Source organism: Xenopus laevis, chromosome 5L (assembly GCF_017654675.1).
Source record: "Xenopus laevis strain J_2021 chromosome 5L, Xenopus_laevis_v10.1, whole genome shotgun sequence".
Lineage (NCBI taxonomy): Eukaryota > Metazoa > Chordata > Amphibia > Anura > Pipidae > Xenopus > Xenopus laevis.
Window position 1 is genome coordinate 140,451,751 of NC_054379.1, and position 20,298 is coordinate 140,472,048.

The 20,298-nt window shown below is 42.2% G+C and overlaps 1 protein-coding gene across 1 annotated transcript in view; it reads left to right on the plus strand.

Annotated features, from left to right (window-relative positions):
• The window catches only part of LOC108716237 (kyphoscoliosis peptidase), a 45,175-nt gene that overhangs the window by 22,147 nt on the left and 2,730 nt on the right, over positions 1-20,298 (plus strand). The window contains exons 9-13 of the mRNA XM_041563798.1: positions 2,798-2,915; positions 5,445-5,490; positions 14,983-15,023; positions 16,656-16,841; positions 18,188-18,375. Coding sequence (XP_041419732.1) covers positions 2,798-2,915; positions 5,445-5,490; positions 14,983-15,023; positions 16,656-16,841; positions 18,188-18,375 — 579 coding nt within the window. The remainder of the gene's footprint in view (positions 1-2,797; positions 2,916-5,444; positions 5,491-14,982; positions 15,024-16,655; positions 16,842-18,187; positions 18,376-20,298) is intronic.

Genomic DNA, 20,298 nt, shown 5'->3' on the forward strand with positions numbered 1-20,298 from the left:
ATAGAGCTGAAAAGCAGGAAGTAGTGTTCTGGCTATTATGTTACACATCCAGTCACTCCAGCCTTTATACATTACATTTTTGGCTAACTAACTATATTAGAAACACTTTTTATTTTGCACAGCCTATCTATTTACCAAGTTTTTATTGTTACACCGAACTGTTCCTTTAAATGTAAAATGTGAAAATATAAAAATAAAGATTATGAGGTACTACCATTGTACAAATGACGAGGCCAATAGATCCAGTAATATAGGATGTGTTCTGTGTTCCCATTTTAGCAATCTGCTATCCAAGAGGGGCAGATAGGAAGTTAGGCATAACGAGACCTATGAATATGGTATGTGGTAAGGAGAACACTAACCAGCATCTCCTAATTCTGCAACCGTGCTAAATTTTTTTAAATAAGGTGCTAGGTGCACATCACAGCCATTCCCCTAAGGAAACTGGGGGATGTGTAAATAACCCCTATAGTGTCACCTGCAGGTTTAACACCTTGGTCTACTGGTTCCCCTCAGTGGATACTGCCAAGCATTTCCACTTAGTTTGCAGTTCTATGCTCCACAGCATAGGAAACTATCTGTTCCGGTCTGTCTCACACTACAAGGAGTTTTTACTAGATCTCTTCTCCCCAGCTTTACTTCAAGTTGATGCTTTACCTTAGTGTTCTGAGCTTCTTCTACAGTACTGAGACTTCATCCATCCACATCACTGCTAAGGTTGATTCCTAAGTGAAAGAGCTTTTCGTCTACAATTTTATAAAAATAGGAAAATAGAAAATATCCACAATATCCCTGGGCCAATCACAATAAAGAAACAACTATATACAACAAGAATAGTATTGTAATAAAGTCTTACCCTGGTGGTCTAGTGGGGGGGCGCTGTTCCTCTTCTGGCTCTTCCTTGCATGCGCACTTCCGTATTTAAAGGCGCATGCACGCTGGCGTAATGACGTCAGCGCGCAATGGCGCCAAATTCAAAAGTATTAAAGGGGCATTCCCACTGTTTATCATTGTCCGTGATAGGATTTGTTCCTGGTGCTGTTAGCTATTGCTATTCTGTTTGAATCTGATCCTGATTATCTGTTTTGACCCCTGCCTGGCTATTTGACTACTCTGATTTCTGGAACCTGACCCTTGCCTGAAACCAACCTTGATTCTGCTTAACCCTCCTGTTTGACGTTCTGGTTTGACCTCTGCCTGTTATTTGACTCTGATTCTGCCTCATCCCATCTGTTTGATTACCCAGTTGACCCTTGCCTGCCTGACTACTCTAGCTATCTGCCTGCCTCAACCCGGCCTGTCTGACCACAAATCTGTCTTACGTTATTATACCACGACCTTTGGCCTAACTGACTTTAACAACAGTCGTGCCCCTTTGCTTGCCAGAACTCCTCGCCTTGCTCCTCTCGAAAAGTCCAGGTGGCATCTGAGTACGCTGAGGGCACCTCCCGAAGCCAAAGGCGGTCACATTACTGGTGAAGCCGACCCGAGACGAGGGAGCTTGGCACTAGTTCTGGTTTAGGGTGCCGACTGTGACAAGTATGTATAAAATACTTAGTAACACTTTTGTGTATTTATGTTACATAAATAAATTCTAGGGGTCAGTAACTGTGTAAAACAACACCTCTGAACAGTGCCCACTAGTGACAATGCAAAATTTCCAACCAACAATGTATGTCATAAAAAAGAAAAAAAACTTTATAGTTCTATAAATGTATTTACAAAATTGACCCCATCTGGGGGTGGTTTGAGTGCACCCTACCATAATGTGACTTTCATTTACTTCCAAGAAAGTATGGCAGATACCATGTGAAATGCATAGAACTGAAGTATTTTCATCTAAATGTGCAGATGTTTTTGGATTTCTGTAATTAGCCCGTATTTAGCAAGACAATGTGCCCAGTTAGGTAAATGGGCACTACTCAAAGTTTTACACGAGTATTGACCTCTGGTATTTACTAGTGTATCATTTATTCACAAATTATTCATTGAGCCCAATCATAGGGAAGAAGTTGAAGGGAGTTGCAATCAGCTTAACACATTACTTTTGCATGACACTGATCATTACATAGATTGTTGGACCAATACCTTCTATAGGGCACTGGTTACTTCCAAAGAAATTACCTAATTTACATCCCGTACATCCCGTACCCAAAAACTATTTTTGTGGGGTCATCGCTTTTGATGATACAAACCACCATTTTAACCATTTTACACAATTAGAGAGTGCATACTTGTGTATAACAACAACAAATTATAGTTACTGACATTAGCACTGTCTGCAGAACACTTACAAAGTGATGTTATTTGAGCTTTCTATCATGAATTTCAAAATAAAAAAATAAAACTTGACACTGTGCAGGTGTCTATAAATCCATAGAGCAGAGGTGGGCAATTTTGGTATCTGCTGTTGTTGAGGCACACCTGTTGCCTGTTGTTGGCTAAGGATGGGGACAGCTGTAGCTGCTGAAGGTTTGTTGCCTCCAGGCCCGGATTTGTGGAAAGGCCACCTAGGCCCGGGCTTATGGCGGCAGGATTTTAGGGGGGCGACATGCTGCCCAACCACACCCACATTGGTTCAAACACACTGGGGATACACTGGAGATACAATCATTTTTTAAATCCCCTTTGCTCCGGTCCAGATAATGAAAATTTGCATGAATAAAGGGGAGGGGACAGGGGCGACAAATGACAGTGGGCCTAGGGGCGCCCAATAAATAAATCCGGCACTGGTTCCGTCTGGATCAGGTATTTGTTCCACTCTAAGATGGATTTCTGCTTTGATTGTTGTTACCAGAGTACGACACAGAGGGACTGAAAAACCTCAGCCAAGTATCCTGTGATCCTAATGATGTCCTCCGCACCAGGAAAGGAGTCTGCGCTGGGTACTCTTCCCTCTTTGAGCGAATGTGCAGGTAAATAGAGAGGGGAAATGGATATTTGGCTCTAATTCTGTGTGTTCTGTTCATTGTAATCATTCATTAAATAGTAGGTTGCAATTAGGCACACAAAAAGTGGGGCATTTGTTAATAAGTGCTATTTTCCCTTTATAATGCTAGGGATTTTTTTTATTTGTCATACTGAATGGCAGCAGGCCTCAGCCCTTGGCAGATAAGTGAGTGGCTTGCTGCTTTCTTGGTACTGTTGCGTATCAACTGAAGCATGCTAAATCACTTTTCTGAGTGGAAGCACTTGCACATATTAGATGTATTTAAAAATTATTGGTATATTTGCCGCCTTGGCACATTGGTACATGGCAGGAGCTAATTCAACAGAACATATTTATAATCTGTAGCATATACCTGCATTGTAACTTGAATTTGGCGCCGTATGCAAATCAAGCATCGCTAGCGTAACTTTGCTTTGCTTGGCGAATTAACGCTAGCGCAACTTCGCAACCTTACGCTCCCCCTGAGCGCAACTTCGGATTTTAGTGAATTTGCGTAGCGCTGGCAAAAATACGCCTGACGAAGTGCGGCGAAGCACGGTGAAGCAGACGCTGGCGCAACAACGAATCTTAGTGAATGTCCCACCAAATGTTTTTTTAAGAATATACCCAAATAGTTAATAGTAAAAACATGCTGGTTGAGAGTGTTGCTCCTTTAAATAATTGTACTAGTATGGTTGTAACAGATACAGAAAAGGCAAATGTGCTAAATCAGTTATTTTTTCAGTGTATACAATAGAGGAGTCAGAGTTCCCAGGCTCACTTCATATCTGCACTGATGGCTCAGCTCAATCTAGTCAGTGGCTGACTCAGGATATGATTCATAAGGCTTTAATAAAATTTCATGTGAACAAAGTGCCAGGGCCAGATGGCATATACCCTGGGTTCTAAGAGAGCTTAGTTCAGTTTTGGACTGGCCCCTATTGCTGATTTTCTCAGATTCTTTTTCATCTGGTATAGTACCTATGGATTGGAAAAAAGCTGATGTCATTCCAATATTTAAAAATCTATTACGATCTCAGCCTGGCAATTATAGGCTTATAGTAAGTATGACATATGTGATAGGCAAATTATTTTGAAGGCTTGTTAAGGGATCATATTAAAAATGTTGTCCTAATGAATGGCATTATGAGCAGCAATCAGCATGGCTTTATGAAGGAAAGGTCATGTCAGACAAATTTGATTTGCTTTTCATGATGAGGTAAGTAAGATGCTGGACAGTGGGAGGCAGTAGATGTGATCTATTTGGATTTTGCCAAAGTGTTTAATACTGTGCCTCACAAATAACTGCTTTCTAAACTAAGGTCTGTTGGGCTTAAAGGGGTGGTTCACCTTCAAGTTATTTTTAGCATGCTATAGAATGGCCAATTCAAAGCAACTTTTCAGTTGGTCTTCATTATTTATTTTGTATAGTTTTTCAATTGTTTGTCTTCTTCTTTTGACTCTTTTCAGCTTTAAATGGGGTTCACTGACCCCTTCTAATAAACAAATGCTCTGTAAGTCTCTTATTCAAATCAATGCATGGTTACGAGGGTAATTTGGATCCTAGCAACCAAATTGCAAACTGGGAAGTTGCTAAATAAAAAGCTAAATTACTGAAAAACGACAAATAAAAGAAATTTCAACCAATTGCATATTGATTCAAAATATCACTCTCTAACTCATACTAAAAGTTAATTCAATGGTGACCAACCCCTTTAAAGAAGTCATTTGCACATGGATAGGAAACTGGCTACAGGATTGTGTACAGAGGCTGGTTGTTAATGGTACATTCTCTACTTGGAGTAAGGTTATTAGTGGGGTCCCTCAGGGCTCGTTATTGAATTCACTTTTATTTAACTTGTTCATAAATTACTTAGGGGAGGGTATTGTAAGTAATGTATCAGTGTTTGCAGATGACACAAAACTATTCAGCCCAATTAATTCCATCCAGGATGTGGCATCCTTGTAACATGATCTTGACAAACTGGCAATCTGGGCAGCTAAGTGGCAAATGAGATTCAATGTTGATAAATGTAAAGTCATGCACCTGGGATGTAAAAATATCCACTTATACCCTTAATGGGACTGCTCTAGGCAAATCCATAATGTAAAAGGACGTTGGAGTCCTTGTAGATGATAAACTTGGCTGTAACAAGCAATGCCAGTCAGCAGCATCAAGGGCAAATAAGGTCTTGAGCTGTATTAAAAGGGGCATTGATTCACAGAAGGAGGGGGTAATTCTTCCACTGTATAGAGCACTTGTAAGGCCCCATCTAGAATATGCCGTACAGTTTTGGTCTCCATCACTCAAACAGGACATTATTGTATTAGAGAGGGTACAGAGAAAAGCAACTAAGCTGGTAAAACGTATGGAGAATCCAAGCTATGAGGAAAGACTGGCCAAATTGGGGATGTTCACACTGGAGAAGAGGCGCTTAAGGGGTGATATGATAACTATGTATAAATATATGGGGGTTTCATATAATAATCTCTCTAATGCTTTATTTACCAGTAGGTCTTTCCAGCTGACACGTGATCAACCATTCCGATTACAAGAAAGGGTTACCCCTAAATATTCTGAAGGGTTTTTGTTACAGTAAAAGCTGTGAAGATGTGGAATTCTCTTCCTGAATCAATCGTGCCGACTGATACAGATAGATTTAAGAAGGGGTTGGATGGTGTTTAGCAAGTGAGGGAATACGGGGTTATGGAAGATAGCTCATAGTACAAGTTGATCCAGGGACTAGTCCGATTGCTATTTTGGAATTTTATCCCCATCTGAGGCAAATTGGAGAGGCTTCAAATGGGGTTTTTGCCTTCCTCTGGATCAACTAGCAGTTAAGGCAGGTTAAAATAGAGTTTAAAGGTTGAACTTGACGAGTGTCTTTTTTGCACCTAAACTATGTATGTAAGAGATGTAGTGAGGTTTTGAGTAATGAAGGGCTTGAAAGTTATGAGGAGGGGTTTGTCAGTTATTCTTTTTTTATTAGGAAGCCATAATAAAGATTTCAGCAGAGGAGGGACCTGTACCACCTTGGATGAGAGGAGAAAAATTCTGCCCTTAGTATTTAATACAGACTTTAGTGGGGAGAGCTGGGAGTTAGGGAAGCCAGTTAGTAGCAAGTTGCAGTAGTCTAGGCGGGATAGGATGAGAATATGCATGCGCACCTTTGCTGTTAAAGTTGAAAGAAAGGGGCATCTTTCGGCAATATGTCATAAGAAAAACTGACCGGTTTTGGGATTAATATAATCAAAAAAGGAGAAAGGAGTCAAAGATTACCCCCCCCCGATAGATATTATAAGTAAAGGGGGAGTAGAACCAGGCTTATGTAGAAAGACGATTAGTTTTGTTTTTGTTAGGTTGAGTTTGAGTTGGTGGTGGTTCATCCAGTTGGAGATTGCTAGGAGGCATTTAGAGAGCAATTAGTCTCAGTTTCAATTGATAATGAAGAGGTATGAAGTAGATTTACGGAGTATCTGCGTACAAATCGTATTTAAAGCCACAAGAGCAGATGAGATATCCCAAAGACAGAATGTACAGGGAGAACAACAACAGGCAAAGTACAAGACCTATCTTTTTAAGTTTTGTTGGCATAATAGAGAGTCCATAATTGGTAAGAAGAGAGCTCAGATGCAACCTTATTACAATTAGCAAGCAAAAACACAATTTTCATAGGGAGGGAGTGGTCAACTGTCAAATTCAGGTGATAGGTCAAGGAAGATTAAGATAGAGAAGTGGCCTTTGGCTTTGGTAACCTGAAGACCATTTGTAACTCTGCACTAGGCAGTCTCAGTAGGGTGTGCAGGCTGGACACCAGATTGCAAAATCCAACAGATTATGTGTATGCAAAAAATAAGTAATATGAGAGAACACAAAATATTCTAGGAGTTTAGAGGCAGTGGGAGAAGTGAGACAGAACGGTATTAGATAGGTCTAGCATGTGAGATATGTGAGATTATAATGTGACTGGCTGCCAACGGCTCCCTGGTACCCTTGTGCTGTAAGCAACTCTCTGCAACTCCCAGCAGTGTGTGTGTGAGCCCCTTCAAGCACCTTACCCAAAGTTGATCCTGGGTGTCTTCTGGTGTACAGATCAATCAGGTTGACACAGTGCCGGGCCAAGCTGGGCCGGTGCCCTAGGCAGGCCGGCAGACGCAGCGCCTATTTAGTGTGCACATGCACAAATTTGCGCTCGCGTGCGAATGCGCGAATTTGCACCCCCTGCCCCAATGTTCACTCACTCCCTGGTGGTGTCTTGCGTCCATGGCAGAACTCTGGCCTCTGAGCTCACCCACTTGTTGGTGGTATCTTACTCCTTGGCACTTTCCCTGCTCCTGAGCTCACCCACTTGTGTCCCTCTCTGGCAGCTTGATCACAGCAAGGGTGCTAACACCAACTACCTTATTGAACCAGAAAGCTGCTCACTAAATTACCCTGCCACTATCTATTGCTCCTAGAGCAATTATTCTATAAACTTCTGACAGTAAATAAACTTTCCCTAACTTGGGCCTGTAACCTGCTCAGACACAGGACCTGTATTAACCTCTCAGAGAGGTGAGGTCCCAGAAAAGACCCTGAGCACATGGTTATCCTTTTAAACAAAATTCTCCTGCCATCTACTGGGCAAACCTTGAACTGCAATGGACTCAGGAAAAGCAACATAGCTGTCTGGGTACATCAAAGGATCACTTTAGGTGTCTCAACTAAACTGGGTCTCACAGAGAAGAAGGCAATGAGTGGGGGTAACAGGAGAAGCCAGGAGACTATTACAAGAATTAAGTAATGCAGAAGGGGGATTAGAAAGGAGGAGCATGTTTGTGTCATTATAAATGAGTGGAGAGTGTATCAAGCTTACCAATACTATTGATGAGGGATGCAGAAGAGTATTAATATAGAAAACCGGCATCATTGTTTGGTTTTGTTACTGTTTATATTCATATTGTAGTACTCTTCCTTGGCCTTCAAATAGGCAGAATTGAGGCACCACAATAGAAATGTATAATCTATAAAGTGTGCTTGCATATGGGATTTACTCCACATACAGTATGTTCAGCAGAACTTGTAGAGAAGCGTAAAAATCTGGTTTGAGAATTTAGCCAGGACTGTGGCTTTTGAGCTGTACTATGCTTAGCCTGTAAGGGGGCCAAATAAGACAATCATAATATATATTATATATATATATATATATATATATATATATATATATATATATATATATATATATATATATATATATATATATACTGTATATATATACTGTATATAAATATATATATATATATATATATATATATATATATATATATATATATATATATATATATATATATATATATATATACCTTAAAGCAATGATCATAAATCCAATTAAAGTCAAAGAAAAACTATTCCTCAGTTAAGTCCAAATTGATATACAGTGGACATGTCCCAGAAAACCCCCAGTCCAAGGGTTAGACATGATTTGATAAATCATTTGATAAAGCAAATCAACTTGAGTTAACACCTCGGCACAAAATGCGTTAGGCTAATTTATGTCCTACTAAAGATTTTTTACTTGGGTAAGGGCACACGGGCAGACTCTGGAAGATTAGTTGCCCCGCGACAAATCTCCTCTTTATTCGGGGCGTCAATCTCCCCGAACTGCCTACCCCTACCTTCCCACCGGCTATATTGAAAAATTTCCAGCAGGATGGCACTCACAGCGCTTCATTTTCCAAGGTCGCTGAAGTTTCCTCTAAGAAATATTTGGGCTACTTTTTTAGGAAGGGTTTGGGTTCCTAGAGCACTGGGTGACTTCAATTATCCAGACATTGACTGGGGTAATGGGGTTGCTAAGACAGAAAAAGCTAGTAGGTTTGTAAATATGCTGAATGACAACTTTTTATTCCAGCTCGTTCAAGAACCTACTGTAAGGCCTAAGGCCTCAGAAGTAGTGAGGACCAAGGGAGGAAATAACAATGTCCAAGTTCGCAGTACAGATGAGGATGAGACAGAAGAATGGTCAAACAGGCAACAAGATCAGTCCAGGCAGAAGAGGTTCAAGGTCGAAGTTTTCAGGCAAAGGTCGGTACACAAATATCAAGAAGTTCGCAATGAATCACACCCAGGAGTAGTAAACTAAACCTATAATTGGGCACTGATGACTTCCCAGAGTTCTTTCTTATAGGCCCAGGTTTGGCGCCAATTTTGGACGCATCGGCGTCATAACGTGTGCGCGGACGCGCTGACGTCAGCGACCGACGCCGGCGCCGATTATTGACGCCGACGCCCATTCCGTCGCCGTCGACCAATCTGAGTGCGGGAAGAGGTGGATGTCATCCGGCTGCGTCCGTGAGGAACCAGGGAGCCACCATCTTGGACGCCATTTTGGAATCCTGATTCAGACTCCATTACAGTACCCCCCTCCCTAGGGGGGGCCTCAGGACCACCTGGGTTAGAAGGAAACTGCCGATGAAATTTTTGGACTAGGAGAGGAGCATGGACATCTGCACTTCTTACCCAGGAGCACTCCTCAGGGCCGAACCCCTTCCATTCAATGAGGTATTGTAGGGTGCCCCTCGAAATTCGGGAGTCCAGGATTCTTTTTACCTCGAATTCTTGATGACCGTCCACCAAGACAGGAGCTGAGGAGGAAGAAGAAGAAGAAGAAGTACCTGCAGGTTTGAGCAAGGAGACATGGAAGGCGTTTGGAATCCGCATTTCCGAGGGGAGTTGTAACCGGACAGCCACCGGATTGATGATCTCGGAGATGGAGAAGGGACCAATAAACTTGGGACCAAGTTTCGGAGAGGGGACTTTAAGACGAATGTTCCGGGTAGATAGCCAAACCTTGTCACCAGGTGCATACAGAGGGGAAGGAATTCTTCTTTGATCCGCGAATCTTTTCTGGACCAAGGAACTTTTCTCCAGATTGACAACCGTGGCGTGCCAGATGGCCGACATGTGGGCAGCTTGGTCATTGGCGGCAGGGACATTGGTGAGTAATAAGTCCTGAGGAAAAGCCAAAGGGTTAAGACCATACATACAGAAGAAAGGGGATTTTTCAGAGGAAACGTGTAAGGCATTGTTATGTGCGAATTCAGCCCATGGTAGCAGATCCGCCCAATCGTCTTGGCACAAAGATACATGGCATCGAAGAAACTGTTCAAGGGCCTGGTTAACCCTCTCTGCTGCTCCATTAGACTGTGGATGGTATGAAGAAGAAAATTGAAGAGAAACACCAAGGGCTTTACACAGGGATCTCCAAAACTTGGAAACAAATTGGGAACCACGGTCAGAGACAATTTCGGCAGGGAAACCATGGAGGCGGAAAATGTGTTTAATGAATAATGAAGAAAGTTCAGGAGCAGAGGGGAGTTTTCGAAGAGGAGTAAAATGTGCGACTTTACTGAATCTGTCAATTACCACCCAAATAACAGTGTAACCAGAGGAGTTAGGGAGGTCCACGATGAAGTCCATAGATAAATGAGTCCATGGACGAGAAGGAATGGGTAGTGGTAAGAGTAACCCCTTGGGAGGGGAACGTCCAGACTTGGATACGGCACATACAGAGCAAGAAGAAACAAAGTCTTTGACATCCTTTCTTATGGAAGGCCACCATACAAGACGAGACAGAAGTTCAGTGGTTTTTCTGATTCCAGGATGCCCGGCCTGCTTGGAGCTGTGGGACTGAACCAAAATGGAATGACGGAGTTCAGGGGGGACAAAGGCAACACCAGGAGGGGTTCCTACAGGAGCAGAAGGTTGAACTGACAATAACTGGGAGGCCAAGGATGGAAATAGAGCAGCGATGATCTTCGTAGGAAGTACAATGGACTCTGGTTCGAGGGAAGCGAGATCTTCAAGAAGAAAACTTCTGGAAAGAGCGTCTGCCTTCCTGTTTCTAGCACCAGGCCGAAAAGTTAGAATGAAATTAAAACGAGAGAAGAATAGTGCCCACCTGGCCTGACGAGGATTGAGGCATTTGAGTGATTGGATATATTCAAGATTTTTATGGTCTGTATAGATGGTCACAGGGACGGAAGAGCCTTCCAACAAATGTCTCCATTCTTCTAAGGCAAGTTTTACGGCCAGTAACTCACGATTTCCAACATCATAATTCTGTTCAGAAGAAGAGAATTTCTTAGAAAAGAAAGCACAAGGATGTAGTTTCCCATCAGTAGACGCTCTTTGGGACAAAATTGCTCCGGCACCGACATCTGAGGCATCGACTTCAATAAAAAATGGCTGGAATGGTTCAGGGTGTCTGAGAATGGGGGCAGAAGAAAAAGAAGTTTTAAGATCCTTGAATGCTTCCAAAGCTGAAGGTGGCCAATGCTGAGGCTTACCCCCTTTTCTGATAAGTGAAAGAATGGGGGCAATTTTGGAAGAAAACCCCTTGATAAATTGTCTATAATAGTTAGCAAAGCCAATAAATCTTTGGATGGCTTTAACACTGGTGGGGAGAGGCCAGTCCTGGATAGCGGAGACCTTGGCAGGATCCATTCTGAAACCCTGTTGAGAAATGATGTACCCAAGGAAAGAGATGGACGATACTTCAAAGGAACACTTCTCCAATTTGGCAAATAAGTTATTTCTCCGCAGACGGGAAAGGACTTCTTGGACTTGAAGACGGTGCTCAGCAAGGTTCTTGGAAAAAATAAGGATATCGTCCAAGTACACCACCACATACTGGCCCAGCAAATCCCTGAAAATGTCATTTACAAATTCTTGGAAGACCGCGGGAGCGTTACAGAGACCGAATGGCATTACTAGATATTCATAATGCCCGTCCCGGGTGTTGAATGCGGTCTTCCATTCATCTCCCTCTCTGACCCGGATTAAATTATAAGCCCCACGAAGATCCAACTTGGTGAAAAGACAAGCCCCTTTGAGTTGGTCGAACAGTTCGGAGATGAGAGAAAGGGGATAACGGTTTTTAATTGTGATTTTATTCAAACCTCTATAATCAATGCAGGGCCGCAAACCTCCATCTTTTTTCTCTACAAAGAAGAAGCCGGCTCCAGCCGGGGAAGAGGAAGGACGAATAAAGCCTCTTTGCAGATTCTCTTGAATGTACTCCTTCATGGCACAGGTTTCAGAAGGAGAAAGCGGATAGGTGCGACCCCTGGGAGGCATAGTTCCAGGAAGAAGTTCGATGGGGCAGTCATAGGGACGATGGGGAGGCAGGACTTCGGCAGACTTTTTATTGAAGACATCAGAGAAGGCTTGATAAACAAAGGGCAAAGAAGAATTGGAAGACACAGATGAAACTTTAATGATGGATTTGGTGGGTAAACAATTTTGTTGGCAGAAGGAACTCCATTGGGAGATCTGAGACGAAGCCCAATCGATTACTGGGTTATGAATATTCAACCAGGGCAAACCAAGTACAATGGGGGTAGAAGGACAATCGATTAGAAGGAAGGACAATCTTTCAAGGTGCATGGATCCCACAATAACGGAAAGTTCATCGGTGGAGTGGGAAATTATAGCAGAGGATAGTGGACGATCGTCAATCGCCAATGCACGAAGAGGAACAGCCAGAGATCGCAGGGGAATGGAGTGGCTTTCAGCAAAGACTTTGTCCATGAAATTCCCAGCTGCGCCGGAGTCAAGGAAAGCTTTAGAAGAAATCGTCTGGGTTCCAAAACGAATCTGCACAGGAAGGAGGAAGCGTTGAGCAGAAGAATGGGGAGAGGGACCAATTCCACCCAGGTAAGTCTCCCCAGTCTTACCTAGGTGTTGGCGTTTCCCGGCTTCACTGGGCACTCATAGGCGAAGTGGGATTTTCCACCACAATAGAGGCAAAGTCCAGCAGCCCTTCTCCGAAGCTTTTCCTGTTCGGTCAGACGAGCCCGTCTGATCTGCATTGGTTCTTCCGAAGGCAGGGAAGAAGAGGCAGGAGTCGCAGGATTTGGAGAAGACAAGGTGGAAGCCGGGTTGGGAAGGAAGGGTCTTTGAAAACGAGGAGCCAGAGTAGGTTGGAACCTGTGGAATCTTTTGGTTGGGGAGCGCTCTCTGTCGAGTTCAGCTTGAAACTCCCTCTGCCGAGTATCTACCTTTATGGCCAGGGCGACTAGATCTTCCCAACGGGATGGAATTTCCCTGGACACCAGATTAGTCTTTATACGTATCGCCAGGCCGTTGTAAAAGGCAGCGTGATACCCGTCATTATTCCACGAAGTCTCTGCAACCAGGGTGCGGAATTCAATGGCGTACTCCGAGACTGAGCGAGTTCCCTGTTAAAGATGGAACAGGCGTGCGGAGGAAGCAGTGGCACGACCCGGAGCATCAAAGACCACTCGAAGTTCACGAACGAAGGCTCTGGCATTATCGATAATGGGATCCTCCTTCTCCCATAGAGGTGAAGCCCACTCCAATGCCTTCCCTTGCAGACGGGAGAATATGAAGCCCACCTTGGCACGTTCAGAAATGAATTGGCTGGGTGCGAGTGCAAAGTGGACCTCGCACTGGTTGATAAACCCACGGCAGGCTGCAGGATCACCTCTGTAGAGTGGGGGAGCCGGAATGCGAGGCTCGGAGACGTGAAGCGGAGCCACAGGTACAGGTGCAGGAATAGGATCAGCGGGTGTTAGAGCCGACAGCTTTGCAAGAATTGTTTCCAGAGCCTGACCAAAGTGAGACTGCTGTACCTCATAGGACTGCATCCGGGAAGCCAGACCACGAAGCGCTCTACCGACATCAGGCGGCGCTGGATTCTCCTCCGAAGGGTCCATGGCCCAATTATAATGTAAGGCCTAAGGCCTCAGGAGTAGTGAGGACCAAGGGAGGAAATAACAATGTCCAAGTTCGCAGTACAGATGAGGATGAGACAGAAGAATGGTCAAACAGGCAACAAGATCAGTCCAGGCAGAAGAGGTTCAAGGTCGAAGTTTTCAGGCAAAGGTCGGTACACAAATATCAAGAAGTTCGCAATGAATCACACCCAGGAGTAGTAAACTAAACCTATAATTGGGCACTGATGACTTCCCAGAGTTCCTTCTTATAGGCCCAGGTTTGGCGCCAATTTTGGACGCATCGGCGTCATAACGTGTGCGCGGACGCGCTGACGTCAGCGACCGACTCGCTGACGTATGCGACCGACGCCGGCGCCGATTATTGACGCCGGCGCCCATTCCGTCGCCGTCGACCAATCTGAGTGCGGGAAGAGGTGGATGTCATCCGGCTGCGTCCGTGAGGAACCAGGGAGCCACCATCTTGGACGCCATTTTGGAATCCTGATTCAGACTCCATTACACCTACAAGGAATAACTCTCTTTTGGACCTTGTAATAACTAACAATACTGAACTCATCTCTAACATTTGTGTGGGTGAGCATTTATGGAATAGTGATCATAACGTGGTCTTCTTTGAGATTCTGTTGCAGAAGCAATTCTATAAGGGAGTAACTAAAACACTAAATTTCAGACGTGCAAACTTTGACAGTATAAGGGCATCTCTGCAACATATTAAGTGGGAAATGCTTTTCACAGGGTTAAACACAGAATAAAAATGGGAAATCTTTAAAATGCTGCTTAATAAATATACATGTCAGCATATTCCACTTGTAAGCAAGGAACGTCGTTGCAAAGCAAAACCTTTTTGGTTCAATAGAAGTGTTGGTGTTGAGGTGGGTAAGAAAAGACGTACTTTTAAGGCTTTCAAGTTAGCTGGGACAGCCAAAACATTTATAAGGTACAAGGAGACCAATAAATCATGCAAAGAAGCTATAAGGCAAGCTAAAATTGATATAGAAAAGGATATTGCAGCAAGCAGTAAAAAAAATCCAAAATTATTTTTTAAATATGTTAATAGTAAAAAAAATTAAGCAGGAAGGGGTGGGACACATACTATCAGAGGGGGGTCAGCTGGTTGATGAAAACAAAATAAAAGCGCAGATTCTGAACTCATATTTTTCATCTGTCTATACAAATGAGGAACCAGTAAGTGAAGGTATATATACAGTGTATATATATACATATGATTGAGCTGCATTTTTTTGATTTAATTATATTATATATGGGGAGGTGGCGCTCTCCTTGATGCTTGCTCTCCCAACCCCCGCTTAATGGTGTCTTTGGAAGAGATCATGCTAGACAAAGAGAAAAGCAGGTATGATCTTTCTCCCCCCAAAGATAATACTTTTTTCACTTAGGATAGGACTGACGCACGGACACTGCCTTGACGGGGCGCGTCAGCTTATGCATGCTTTGTACAAACTTTGTAACTAAAAGTGTCTCTTTTTTTGTGTTAGTTACAGTTCAGTTGTGCAAAAATAGGTTTCCCAGGGGGCTATATGTTGGAGTGCTGGGGTAAATTTCTATTAATTTGTATATCAAGCCGTACCCATGTGCACCCAATAAAAAGGGATTGAGCTGCATTTTTTTGATTTAATTATATTATATATGGGGAGGTGGCGCTCTCCTTGATGCTTGCTCTCCCAACCCCCGCTTAATGGTGTCTTTGGAAGAGATCATGCTAGACAAAGAGAAAAGCAGGTATGATCTTTCTCCCCCCAAAGATAATACTTTTTTCACTTAGGATAGGACTGACGCACGGACACTGCCTTGACGGGGCGCGTCCGCTTATGCATGCTTTGTACAAACTTTGTAACTAAAAGTGTCTCTTTTTTGTGTTAGTTACAGTTCAGTTGTGCAAAAATAGGTTTCCCAGGGGGTTATATGTTGGAGTGCTGGGGTAAATTTCTATTAATTTGTATATCAAGCCGTACCCATGTGCACCCAATAAAAAGGGATTGAGCTGCATTTTTTTGATTTAATTATATATATATATATATATATATATATATATATATATATATATATATATATATATATATATATATATATATATATATATATATATATATATATATATATAATAAAAAAAAGCTGCAGCTAATCCACCCAGCTCTAGTCTCTGTTTAATTTAGTGGTATATATCAACTCATCTAGCATTACTAGTCCATTCCCCCACTAATGATCAGTGTTAGTCTGTAATGCAGCTTTCTTCTCAGTAGAGACATTGGGCTTGGGACGCAGGGTAAAGTCCCAACAGGCTGTAGGACAAATTTTATCATCTAACCTTTTCAACTTTTCCTCGTCCCCTGTGTGGCTTAGAAAGAAGATGTATCGCTGACCTACACAGGTCTGTAACAGGCTAGGAGGAGGCAGGGGTCGAAGGTGTATGCAATTATTTTTCTTTTTTAATTCAAAAACCACAAATCATAAAAACAAAGAATATTAGTAAATTGTCTTTGCATTACTTACTATTATTATTATTATTATATTATTCTGAGACAGTTTGTGGTATTTGAGTCATTTAGCTTTTTGTTCGGCATCTCTCCAGTTGCAATTTCAGCAATCTGGTTGCTAGGGTCCAATCTACCCTAGCAACCATGCATTGATTTGAATAAGAGACTGGAATATGAACACTACAGGCCTGAATAGAGAGATGGGTAATAAAAAGTAGCAATAACTATAAGTGTGTAGCCTTACATAGCATTTGTTTTTTAGATGTGATCAGTGATCCCTATTTGAAAACTGGAAAGAGTCCGAGGAAAAAGGCAAATAATTCTAAAACTATAAAATACTATAAATGAAGACCAATTGAAAAGTTGCTTAGAGTTAGCCATTCCATAACATACTAAAAATTAACTCAAAGGTAAACCACCCCTTTAAGTCTTTTCTTCTAATCTTATATTTACATTGTCTACAATATCCCAATGTGTATGTGACTGTTTAGTATTGCAGGGGTGCAGTGCAATTCGGTGAGTGGATACGATAAAGGCAAAGGATATGAAATAGGAAAAAAGTTTTCTGGAGCCTCTACCCATGCCTGGAACATGGTGTATCTGGAAGAAAGCTGGCACTTGTTGGATAGCACTTGGGGAGCGGGTACTGTTTCTTACAATGGACCATTTACTTTTGGGTAAGTACCATTTTGCAAACTGCTCTATACATTCTGGGGCAGATATATTATGTGGTATAAAAAATGGTGGGATACTTTTTTTACGTGTTTTTTTCTTACAGTGACTTCCACTGCAACTTACTTACAAAGGCCTGAAGCAATTTAAAATAACAAAGGCAAATCTGGTGTTTGCATGGCATTAAATAAGAGACACCTCGATAAACTCTCCATTTATTTAACACAGCTTTTTACACCATTTTTTCACAAATTTTGTTTTACACAGCATAATAAATATGTCCCTTTCTTTAATATTCTATGGGTGTCTTTAGTGGGGTGCAAGGATGTCCACCATGGAGCCTTCTCATTGTGCAGCCCTGTTAAGCAGCAGTTGTAGGCAGTGAGGAATAAAGAAATCCATGAAATAGCAGTTAGAGTAGCGCACTCATAGAAGCAGATACTGCTAAAATATTTTATTATTGACTACAAATCACACGACATGTTTCGGCCATAGCCCTTACTCAAGTGTGAAAAAGGGATTTGAGTAAGGGCTATGCTCGAAACATGTAGTGTGATTTGTAGTCAATAATAAAATGTTTTAGCAGTATCCACTTCTATGCGTGCTCTCCTCTAACTGCTATTTCATGGATTAATATGGGATTGCGGTAATCCTTCACTGAGGATTGAAGCACTGACAAATTTACCCTAGCACCGGCAGAGCGGAAGAACAATCTCCCTTTTGTTCAAAAAATCCAGTTACTCCACACAAAATATTGTATTTTATGGGAAATGGCAGAATCTGTCAGAGAACATGGTGTTGGGGGGGGGGCAGGGAAGGGGCTAACCGATGGGATACAAAGTCACCGTAATTGAGGTATAGTGTGTTTTTTGAGCGAAGACAGTGTAGGGGTAGGAACTGTAACTAAAGCACTACATGTGCAACTACCATAAAGCATTCATTCACAATGGGACTTAGTACCAAATACAGCCTCTCTTCTAGCTTCAGTATTTAGACAGGCTATGGTTTCATACAGTGAGATGCAGCAGATGAGGAATATATGGCATATGTACTGGCTACTGACTCCCAGTCTCTCTGGGACCTTTTGCAGTGCTTTGGGGATGATACAGAGAATTGTGGAACAAGACACACACCAATGACTCAGAAAACAGAAAGATGAGTATGCACAGAGCATCAGTAATGCCTTTATAGAGGTCAGGGAAGCTCTGCAATATGAATATTATGATTAATTATAAAGAAGGCCCCTTTAAAAAAATGTATTTTGAGTGATAATGAAGTGTCATCTGTTTTAGATTATATATATCTGTAATTCCTAAAAATGAATGCATTCCTTTGTCATACTTTCTTTGAGGTACAATGAATTTTATTTTCTCACTCACCCCGCACTATTCATTGAAGACCACTTCCCAGAAGAAAATGAACACCAACTCCTGGAGCCCTGTGTTTCTCTAGAACAGTTTGAAAAACTAAATCGTAAATGCTATTTCTACAAAATAGGGTTGCTCTCCTCTCTGCCGGATACAGTCACTGTTGAAACAGGTAACTGAAATTATTTAGAGGTGTTAGAGCCATTAAGAATATGGCAGGAACACAGCAAACTAAAAACTAACAACAAAACAATTTAGCAAGTTCAGCATGTATGACATTATGCCTCATTATGGCTTCATTTTGGTGCTTGGAACTTACATTAGCATGGGGGAATACCTACCTAACAATAGGGTTGCCACCTTTTTTCCCCAGTTATACCAACCTGCAGTCCAGGGAGGCCTGTGGTGATCTCACAGGGGTGGAGTATGGGTGTATTGGGGCAGAATGTGGGCGGATCAGGGGCAGGAGGAGAGTGACTGCTTAGGAAGAGCCGAATCTTTAAAGGGGATGTAAATGCAAAAAAATAATATCCCATTTTTACTTTCTTTAATGAAAAAGAAACTGATCTCCAATATACTTGTAAGACGCCTCGGGAGATCTGCCTCCCGGTGCGCCTCTCTGTCGGCTTCTGTGGGCAGGAGCGCACTTCCGGGTTAGTGAGTTCCCGACGCTGGCGTTCTGACGCTGGCACTATTGAGCACCGAATTGGAATCTTGGCTCCAATTCTTGCTTAAAAGCCCATTTTGTCAGTGCCCAAGCTAGGCTTGATAAAGGGTATTGCACCCGAAACATGTCGTGTTTGCCACCACTCGGAATAAAAGTTAATTTGCAGTAATTCTGCTGGAGTTCCTTTTTTTCCTTTATATTTGGATCTCATGTAGCAGTTGCAGCACAGAGCAACCGTAAAGGAATTGGACTTAATTTGATTGAAATTCGTACTGACCACCACCCCCCTCTTCTATTTGGTTTAATATAGTTACAAGATGATGACCCCCTGTAGCCAACTTTGAAAGCATAAATCATTTGTTTGATTAGGCTTCTGGTGCAGTAAGTTCATGTTTATGTTTTGTATACAGTATTTCTAGCATTCTATTTTAGACTTTAGTTTCCCTTTTAGAGAGAGGGGGAATTAAGAATTTAGCGTCGGTTACATTGCCCGTTAATTTGTAATACTTGCACCAGTCCTAGCTGGTTATTTACTGGATAGACCAGTGAATTACCTGCCAGACGGCAAACCCTACCTACTAATTTTGATCACAACAGAGAAGGTGCCATAAATAACTAATGTTGATAAACGGTGGTCCAGAAGCACTAACCAGACCTGGGGAGGAAAAACTGACAACAATACTATCAAAGGGCTCCAGGCACTCAAGGACATCCATAGGGCCACAAGTATAGAGTAAAAAAACTGTTTATTCCGATTTAAATTGAAAAGTATACATCTCCAATGGGCACTTGGGCTGAAAGGTAGAACTGGCACCGGATGTGTGGATGCCAGCCTGAACCAGTGGTTTTTTTTTTACTACTTTGTGTTTAGTTCCTAGTATACTTAAAGGGATACTGTCATGGGAAATAATTTTTTTTCCAAAATGAATCAGTTAATAGTGCTGCTCCAGCAGAATTCTGCACTGAAATCCATTTCTCAAAAGAGCAAACAGATTTTTTATATTCAATTTTGAAATCTGACATGGGGCTACACATATTGTCAATTTTCCAGCTGCTTCAAGTCATGTAACTTGTGCTCTGATAAACTTCAATTACTCTTTACTGCTGTACTGCAAGTTGGAGTGATATCACCCCCTCCCTTTTCCCCCCCAGCAGCCAAACAAAAGAACAATGGGAAGGTAACCAGATAGCAGCTCCCTAACACAAGATAACAGCTCCCTAACACAAGATAACAGCTGCCTGGTAGATCTAAGAACAACACTCAATAGTAAAAACCCATGTCCCACTGAGACACATTCAGTTACATTGAAAAGGAAAAACAGCAGCCTGCCAGAAAGCATTTCTCTCCTAAAGTGCAGGCACAAGTCACATGACCAGGGGCAGCTGGGAAATTGACCAAATGTCTAGCCCCATGTCAGATTTCAAAAT